The sequence below is a fragment of the Magallana gigas genome, chromosome 10 (assembly GCF_963853765.1).
Source record: "Magallana gigas chromosome 10, xbMagGiga1.1, whole genome shotgun sequence".
Classification (NCBI taxonomy): domain Eukaryota; kingdom Metazoa; phylum Mollusca; class Bivalvia; order Ostreida; family Ostreidae; genus Magallana; species Magallana gigas.
The window spans coordinates 5,819,670-5,829,770 of record NC_088862.1 but is presented as its reverse complement, the minus strand read 5'-3'; the positions used below and the strand labels follow the sequence as shown (position 1 = coordinate 5,829,770).

Here is a 10,101-nt window from a genome sequence, read left to right as displayed (position 1 = left end):
GTTCGATATGCCTGTCTCAGTTGGTAATTTATGATTGCTTGTTCAAAAATCAAAGTAATGTAGTATTAATCTTCATATAAGCACCAGAGTGTTTGTAATTTCTAGGCACAAACATCATTTTTAGTAAACAAATTATAGATCAATCCTTTACTGGATGCGTTACAATCAGAGACCCAATTTTGTTGAAATTGAGCAATCAAAGTTTTGCTAAACAACATTTAATATCCTTGTTTCATTTTCTACATTATGCGACTACCAGACTTAGCTTAGACCACATTCCTGTAAAATATTCTGTATAACGTCAATCCATGCCAATAATTTGTTAAAGATCTCTTGATGTGACCGGCCTCCTCCCAATAAGGTCCCTTTCATCTCCCCAAGTCAACGGATCCTTCGAGAAGTGAAGCGGATCAACAACTCTTGACTTGGGAAGATGGGTCTCTTTGTTCTCCGTTGCTAATGTATCGCTCCTGATATTTTGTTGTAGCAGTTTTCACTGCCAGTTTTAACAATAACGCGATTTTTGTAATTTTTCTGCAATGTCGCCATCTTCACATCCCGCATAAATCACCAAATTAAGAGAGCATTTTATTGTTCAAATATAAAGCACTAAAATCGCTAAAGACACGAACAATTGATATATCCCCCCTCCAAAAAAATTCCGAAACACTCAACCACAGAACCCCCAGTATTTCCACCGGAAACCCACCTCACAACTCCGAACCCTAAAACAAATATAGTGCGTGACGCATAAACTATTAGCACATACTAATATTGAACAAAAAAAATCACTGTAACAAGAGCAGTTGGAACTATCCATTATGATAATGAAATTTTGTAATCATGTTTTTTTTTACAAAGTAGTTTACATGTATAAATTTGTCAAAAATCACTTAAATTTTTTTGAACGAGTACCACTATTTCATAAATTATTTCAGTAAAATATATGACTGTAGTACTTCATACATTAGTTAAAACTAAAGTGCCAAAGAAGAAAACGATATTAATTGTTTTTACACTTAAAAATGGTATGAACGTGTTTAACTAGAAAAAATTGGCAAAAGATTGAACAAAATGTTCTATAAATTTGCCCCAAAATTGGGTTTTTAAATCAGAATTTGATATGAAAACGATATCTATTTTTGTTATCCTAATGTTTATCGATAAATAAATAGAAATTTGATATTATATATATTCTCCATCATTCACCTGAAGTGATTAATTATAGATGTTGCGGCGTAAAGCTGCGCTCTAATACGTTTCATTCTCAAGTCTTGAGAACAAAAAGTGCTAAAATATCCTTCATTGGTTTTTAATTAGCAACACCGTATAGAATAAAATGAACCAACTTTTTTACATTTTGTTCTGGCACTAGACCCTCATGTAAGTATTTTAGTCTTGTATCCAAAGGTGAACCCCTTTTTGTTGATTCCGTATTGAGTTCGTTTTCTAAGAGGGATGGATGGTCGCATACATTTTGATATTTCAATTTTTTTCTTAATTAAGGTACTTCACTACACCTAGACTTATACTTTTTAAGACACTACGTCACAAGATGGCGATTTAAATGTTTTCTTAAATTGTTTGTATCAACCGATTCAGTTGTGTATCGTTATAGCTCAGTGGTTAAAGTATCATGGCTTATGAATCGCAGATCATGAGTTCGAATCCGCCTGGGCTTTTGTTTATGTTTACTGAATTAATTTTTTTTCGAAAATATCATTTTTTATCCAAAATTGCACATTTGTTCGCCTATTTGACATATATACTTCTTATCCATCATACTTTCTATCATAATCAAGTTGTTTTCTGCCGATTTGAGAAACTATTCCAAGGTGTAGTGAGGCACCTTGAGGGGGCTCAATAGTCTTGTCCATTTTGATGCTGTTTCTAACTCTGTTAGACTAAGAGCTCCGTATACAAGTATAGGAAAACGTTCCAAACTTCAAAGCTAAAGTATTTCGGTTTTTTCTTTACAAAATAATAGTTTATGGCCAAAAATATCATGTTTAGAAGTTTAAGGCAGATCTGATGGTTAATATGTTGACCACCCAGCCTCCTGAAGGCCAGTAGAAATACATGTAAATACTGAATGTCCCTGTTATTCAATTCTTATTCACTTATATCGCATTACTAGTACAAGTAAGTCGTGTTTGAAATAGAATCGATTTGCGTCTTGTCTTAAAAAGGCTATTAGGTAAACAATCATATTAAACGAGAAACAATTTTGACAAGAAACAAACAGAAAAAGTTTTCAAATCATTGAGAATTTAGATTTTTTTCTCAGACTGATTTCAGTATGGTATAAAAAGAGATTCTCGAAACCATATAAAAGTTTTCAGTAGGATGTAATCAAAAGTATTTTTCTACAGGAATTGAATTCAAACCGGTGATTTTCCTAATGAAGCTAATAAAATTCTCATCGGATTGTGAAATTCTGTAATAACTTTCTTCAAACCTTGTCTGATAAAAAAAGAAGTTGGATACCGGGTGGAATTTTAAAAAGTCTGTCAGAAAAATGTCTTTTTCGGCGAGAAGAATTATAGCTGTTCAGAATCATATTTTACAGTACTGAGTATAGTATAAAGTAATATTTATAAGGTTGAGTGGGCAACAAATTTACCCATTAGATTTATCTTGAAGTTTTGTATAATATTTTTTTTTGAGCTATAAACTATTACTAGTATTTACGTGTAGAAGATAGAAATTATATATATATATAATTTTAGATTTTGAATTTCAGCCTTTTTCCTAAATATATTTAAAAAATTTCAGCATTTTCCTATTTCTTTATAGCAGACTATTTCTTTTAAGGAATTTTAACATTCCGTTAGTCTAATGACGGCGACCACACCCATGCAGACCTTGGCTTTCTACATTCACAGATTTTAATGATTTTCAGCCAAGAAGAGTAAAGGGAGATTGCGATGAATAAATCATGTCAGAGGTACACCCTGGTCCTCTTGTTCCTGTTTTGTTACTCTGGATCCTCAGAACAACTGGAAGATGACTATAACAACGTGAACATATCTCATCTTTTGTCAATGTATATACCAGTCTGTGGAACAAACGGACTCTGTTCTCTTTCTCCTGATCAACAACAACTGCCGTACGTCTATTCTAGCTGTCCAGACTGTTCCTGCGATGAGTCCTGTATCTTCTCGAGTACTCCATGTTGCTTTCAAATCTTTTTTGAATCGACCAACGTCCATTGTCGTGACTTTTCTCTGCGATCCTCTAATTGGTCAAACATTCAGTCCTATAACTTTGTCGTAGATGTCTGTCCTATCGACACGGACAAGAAATTGGCCCACAACTGTTCAAGAGAATTTAACCTAATAGAGAGATTGACCGACCCTCCTGTAGTTGAATTAGGGACACTCATTTCCTACAAGAATCGGTACTGCGCTTTATGCCATGGGATAAATCAAACCAAAAACTGGAACATTGAGTTTAGTTGCTTAAAACAACAAGATTTTAACTACATATCATCGTATGAAGAAATTTTGTCCGCAGCAGAAGAAGCAGAATGTAGCGTTATGCACACTTCACAATTTGCAACGAAATGTGGCAATGTACATACGATGGTAACCAAATGCAACGTTTCAGGAACATGGATAAATTATGACTTTGAGATCGAAAAAGCATGCAACAGTGAGTACAGCAATAGCTATCAAATGTACAAAAATGTATTTTGTGCTATGTGCAACCCACCCGTGCCTTCGGAGGATATTCCGCAGAAGCCATGTGCACCAATTTTAGAAAACGACATGACTGCTGCTTGCCACGATCACATGCCTACCATGCTTACTTATCCGTTCAAAAATGTGTTTTGTAAAAACTGCATGCAAGATGCAATACCATTTCATGGCCCACTTTTACATTTTTCATCCCGGTATTTACACAACCAATCTAAACCTTTCGAATATGGGCTCCATATTTCTTACATTATTCACTCCATTCTTGAACGTATAGAAAGCGAAAGAAATAAATCAGATTTCAAATTCCCCCCACCATCGTCCGATAATTTGCAGTTAAACATCACCAATCTGATCTCGCTTAGCAAAGCAGCCTTCGCCGAAAAGAATTGTGATTCAGATCTTTTTCAATCAATTCACCGAACCTATGATGATGACTCATGCTCCTGTCATATTGGATGTACAACAAGTTGTTGTGATGATCTTGCTTTCAAACAACCTCTGTCTTGTATCAGTGATGCATTTCCTCCACGGGAGACGAGCAAAGGTGGTTATTATGTGTTAAACGAATTTCCTATGACAAACAAAGCACTCTACTCTCTCTGTACCACTCAAAAAACAGATGGTGACATAACTTTACAAATTCCAGTGACACATATTTCCTCCGGAAAATTTGTCTCTTATCGTAATGTTTATTGCATGGTAGGCAACATGCTGATGTCCAAACTAACCGAATCTGAATTTGACAATGAGTTTATGTTCAATACGTTTTCATGGACCGTGATAAGTTCATGTCCAAAGCCCGTTACAAACGATTGGTTCAATGCTAACTCGTTCTTACAATATACAAGAGACGTAAACTGCACACATTCTCTTCATCCATATGAAGGGTCTGTCGTGTGCGAAGAGAAATTTGTGGATATCGAGAAATGTAACGAGACTGGAACGTGGCGGTCCTTTGATGCAGATGTATTAAATGCTTGTGAAAACATTGAAGGCTTTCGTTTTCCCATTCTGTATGATAATGCTTTGAACATATCTTACAGAAACAAATTTTGCAAGATCTGTAATCCGCATTTTATACCCGATGATCAAACTTCAATAACAGAATGTGGCGTTAATTGGCCAGTGGTAGACTCTAACGTATCCAACCCATGTAACCTTCTTCCAGATGTACACGTTTGTTCGAAGTTCAAGAACGCTGCTTGTGAAATGTGCAATGGTAAATTAGGATGTGATATTGAATATAGCAAAGAGAACAGTGCAGGATCAATGATCGACAAAGAAATATTACCAGTTATTAAGTCTTATAGATCCATGTTTGCATTGTCTTCATTTGACTCTATCCAGGAAAATCCACAAAGATGTTCTATGTTGAAATTGTCTTTAGAGGTAACCATTGCTTTTAAAAGGTTCTTTTCCTTCCAAAATTAATGTTCATTTCTGCAAGATCAAACAATCAAACAAAGTTGAATGATCAATAATTGTTTAAATACATTTAATTATCAAAATAACTCTTTTTTTTGCAAATATTGTAAGATTCTTGAGTTTTTCTAGAGTTTATAAGTGTTCCTGTACTTTTCTGATTTTTAGGGCACCTGTCGGAGCGTTGAGTGTTTTCCAGGAAAGATCTACGATGGAAATGCCTGTATCCCATTAATAAACAGCGCATCTAATCTCCGATATGCCATTTATTTAAACATGAAAGTCACCTTGAAGCAACAAATACTTGTTAGGGAGCTGTTGGATTCAGTGGAGATTTGGTTTTTTGATAGAGTAGCTAATATTCTTCAACTCCATGTAAAGGACATAGAGTTTGAGAATAGTACCTTTCTAACGTTAAACTCTTGCAATTCATCTACTACATCATTCTCAATCTTTAGTAGGGTGACAATGCACCTTTCCTTAAAATTGACACACAGGTATAACTTCGAGGTTGGTCTAGCGAAACTTGCTGAATCAATTTCTACCGCAAAATTTTCAGACATTGAAGCTGTAATTCACACAAATCTTGACACACAATCTGAACTCATTAACCCCAAAAATAAAAGAGAAATGTGTAAAAATGTTAAAGAAACGAAAAATACGAGTGATATTCCTTTCAGACTCGTACTTATAAATGACCTGCTCACTTGCCCATTGGTCACTCTAAAAAACGACGAGTTTGTGGTAGAGTCTCAGGACAGAATAAAGTTACTTCCATCAAATGTGGTACTTTCTTTCCAGCATTTTCGTATATCTGAAAACGGAAGTTACCAAAGTTGCATTAGAAATACTTACATCCCTTTGGCTATTAATGATTCAGATATTTTCAGTCCATTATCCATTTTAACAGGAAGTTGCATCATGCTTTCACTTGTGTGTCTCTTTTTAACTTTTGTAACGTACAGTTTGTTTGATAATCTGCGAACTATACCTGGTATCAATAGCATGAACTTGATAGCAACATTGTTCTTCTTGCAGCTTCTCATTTTAACTAGAAAGTATTACTTTATCGCAGGAACAAGTTTAAAGGTTCTGCTGCTGGTGTTAACTCATTATATTCTACTCTGCGTTTTCTTTTGGTTAAATGCAATTTCTTATCATATGTTTTGTGTCTTTACTGAACGACTCATAGGTATCTCTAGAGGAGAAAACAGGAAAATTGTTTTAAAGTATACAATATACTCCTATGCTTTACCACTCTTTATTGTGTTAGGCAATGTTATCTTTTTCGTCATCAGTTCAAGCGGTCAAAGATTCGGTTATGGAGAAAACGAAACATTGGTCGATGATAAATTATCCTACGTTCTGACTTTTATTTTACCATTATCGATCATCTGTCTGGCAAATTTTGGCTTTTTTTCTGCTACGGTTTTTAAGATAAAATCAAATCCTAAAATCGAAAGACAAGACCAAAACAGACTTCATTTTGTCTGCTTTGTAAAGCTTTTTGCTCTAACGGGACTAACATGGGCTTTCCAAATCGTCGATTCCTTTCTTGAACTGTCGATTTTGTCCTATGCTGTGGCTGTACTTAACGGATTGCAGGGATTCTTCCTGTTTTTGAGCTATGTGTGCAATGCCAGAGTTTGGAGAATGTACAAAGGACTTTGGGTGTCTTATATCTCTGGGCGTTTGAGCGGTTTTTCAACAGATTCCACCAAACTCTAAAGACAAATTGACAGGAAAAAGTAGCTCGCATTATTTTCTTGCATGTTAATTTTCGTGGGAGAATCATGCGAAAATCATGTAAAAGCAGATGAAAAATTTCTCATGTTATTTTTCGCATGTTCTTCATGCAATTAGATATTTGTGTAAAATTCATGTAAAACTTATGTGAATTTAACATGAAAATTGCATGTTTTTCATATGAAAATTAAATCAATCCATAACACTTTTAAAATTTTCCATCATTCATATGTTGACAAAATAGTTTTTTTTAATTAACAAGTAATGTTTTTAAATTAATTACGACACTTTTTTAATATATTATACAGAACATAGAGTTAGATAACTTGTAATGTGACACTCAATTTCAATTGTTTCGTCTTGCACACAATTAACAACTCATTATCACAACTAATGTCATTTTCATTTTACTTGCGTTTGTGTGTGTGATCTGTTGTCCACTTAACATGTTGTGATATATCCAACATATGCATTGGAATAATTTTAAAAGTATCTTTGGGTGTTGTATGAATGTTTGATATTGTTACGCATGTCCACACCGTTCGTTCTCTTATTCACAAAAATCAAGTTTGTTATCAAGTTCATTTCTTAGGAAAATATTATATTCATGCAAAATTACGACCAAAATTTGTTCTCTGGCATTGTTCTAAAAACGAATATTTGTTGCTTATTCAATGTGATGTTACATTTTTTTTTACTATTCTTGCTGTAGTCAATTAAATCTAAATTATTGTATGGTATTTGACAATTATTTTTCATTTAGACTCCAATATAATGCATGCAGGGGTCAAGGGCATATCATTGTACGTTTATTTATAAAGTTTGTGATACAGGGGTGTCACTCAATCAGACTAAAGAATACAGCTAACGATGTTCACAAAATATAAACGAAAGATGAATGAATCAGAACCCCGTCATATCACATAATTATATGATAGGTACGGAAGTTAGACCACCGAAATTGAGAAATTAGGAAAATATGAATATCGTTATTTACTGCTATAAAAGTTATCGCTATTTTAAATGGACATGTGGTGATACATGTAACGAACAGGGTTCGAATTCAGAAGTCCAAAGGCAAAATACAAAACAGGAGCAAAGCAAACACGGACATCTAAAAAAAAATAGGTAGGATCAGGTGCCATGGAGGAGTGAGCATCCCCTGCGATTTTCAAAAAAAATATTATAAAAAAAACCCGGTAAATTTACAAATGGCGTGTCTATTACCAGCATTGAGGACATATATAAAATTTTAACCATGCTACAATGTATATTCAATAAATGATTAATAGTTATTTTAAAGTGGGATGGGACATCTCTCTGTCAATATGGATTAAAGTACATTAAAATCAGAATACTTTTACCTTTTTAGAATTTTCAAAATTTACTTTTTTTTTGCCAAAAAATAGCTTTTAAAAATATTTAGAGAGGTAAAGATTTTAAAACTCCCCAGCGGGATTGGAACTTATGAGTCACAAGTTCGTTGAAAACCATCTAACCCAATGCGCTACGCTGTTAGGTAACTATGTTGGGAAGAAAACTACTCATATAATTACATTTGATTTTATTGTGTGTTTCGATAAACAATACGTCACAACATGAAGGTGTCCCATACTACTTTTTAAAAAAATTAACAAAATATCCTTTTCGGTGAAATTCATTTTTCGTTAATGGCATGTAGTCAAATTATTTCTTAAATATAATTTTCCTTTTAAGACAGTCTTTTATTTTTTGTTTATGATGTAATATCTTTTTCCCAATAATTTTCACTGTATACATAATTGCTTGCTATAGTTTTTTAATTCTCCCTCAGATAAAATTAAGAAATAAGGAATCATTCTTTGAGTGAAAAAATGACAATAACAAACTGTCAATAACTAACTTATAACCAGGCATTCAAAATGTAATGTTTTTCCGACCTCTGTTTTGCTTGCTTTTTGTTAATTTCAAATATTCATACGGTATTTAGAATGTGATATAAACTAAACATTAACTCGGTTCGAGCAACAGTTAAGTCGTCTCTTTTTTCCCCAAAAATATGAGGTTCTTAACTATGTTACTTGTAAACAATTTTACATATTTACATGTATCGTTAGTTTGTTCCAATTGTGGTGCTTTAGAAGACTTGGTCAAACAACTTTTGATACCATCGTGAGAAATAAATTTAAGACATATGGATCCATCTGATGTGTTAGCTTCTTTATGTAAATAGATTCTAAAGTTAAAGGGCTAGTCTATAAAGCATAGATTTCTAAATTCATATTTTTTCTTCAAATTTGTTTTCCAAACTGTTTTTTTTTTTAGAAATGTATACATTAAATGAAAACGCTCTTGATTATTGTTCTAGAATATCATATATAGCCTTTTAGGCCCATTATATAACGATGGAATGTAAATTGTTCTTTGTTAAAAAGTTGCCTTTTAAGATTATTTCAAGAAATCTTCATAGCATATCCACATAGTTTATGGTTTATGTAACAATGGTTAATGAATCTTTAACTTTGAAATATGCATACAAATGTAGTTGATAATAATACATGTAACTACTACAGTTCTGGACAGGGTTGGCAAAAAAGCGGGAAATACTCATATTTCCCTGGACGGTGGGAAATACTTGGAATTCCCGGGAATTACTGGTATTTCCCGGGAAATACTGGGAAATAAAGTTTAACTACATTTTAAAGTACTTCATACTTAGTCTTAATCAAATCTGTTGGGATGTAGACAAGAGTACACCTTGTCAGCTATAAAATTTTATAATAGTCTTTAATTTTAACAATTTTTGACTGGCCAGTAATTCATTGGTTATCTTCTGATGAATATTCCAAACATGGTTCATTCATACACAATTGTTATTTGTTTTTAATAAGACTTAAGTCAGGTATAGGTGCATCTATACAGTTATCATAAACATGATATCAAAAGTTCCATTTTCTGATTATTTAGTGTACTATGTGAAAATGGGCCAAGAAAGTTATGAATATAAGGTGTGACCTGTGTCACTTTCTCAGTATGCAACACACTTGAGAAGCCAATTTGCCCCACTCATAGTCATAGTATATATCTCCCCAAAACAGGAGCACAAAACTGTCAAGAGTTAATTATTAAAACAACATGTGTGATTATTTAATTGTTATTTGTAACACCTATAGTAATTGTGACAGTTTATTTTGTGCTTTGAATTATAAATCTGTAAAACACTAAACTTGGGGTACAAAAAGCTAGGCTAAAA

At 33.3% G+C, this 10,101-nt stretch overlaps 1 protein-coding gene across 1 annotated transcript; it reads left to right on the top strand.

Annotated features, from left to right (window-relative positions):
* Positions 1-2,904: 2,904 nt before the first annotated feature.
* LOC136272472 (uncharacterized) lies at positions 2,905-7,569 on the top strand. Its single transcript, XM_066074102.1, has 2 exons — positions 2,905-5,090; positions 5,292-7,569. The coding sequence occupies exons 1-2, from the start codon at positions 2,928-2,930 to the stop codon at positions 6,849-6,851; spliced, it is 3,723 nt and encodes a 1,240-aa protein (XP_065930174.1). The 5' UTR covers positions 2,905-2,927; the 3' UTR covers positions 6,852-7,569.
* Positions 7,570-10,101: the final 2,532 nt, after the last annotated feature.

Coding starts and splice junctions, on each gene's coding strand:
- LOC136272472 (XM_066074102.1), top strand. CDS start 2,928: ATGAATAAATCATGTCAGAGGTACACCCTGGTCCTCTTGTTCCTGTTT. Junction 5,091..5,291: donor TGTTGAAATTGTCTTTAGAG/GTAACCATTGCT, acceptor TCTGATTTTTAG/GGCACCTGTCGGAGCGTTGA.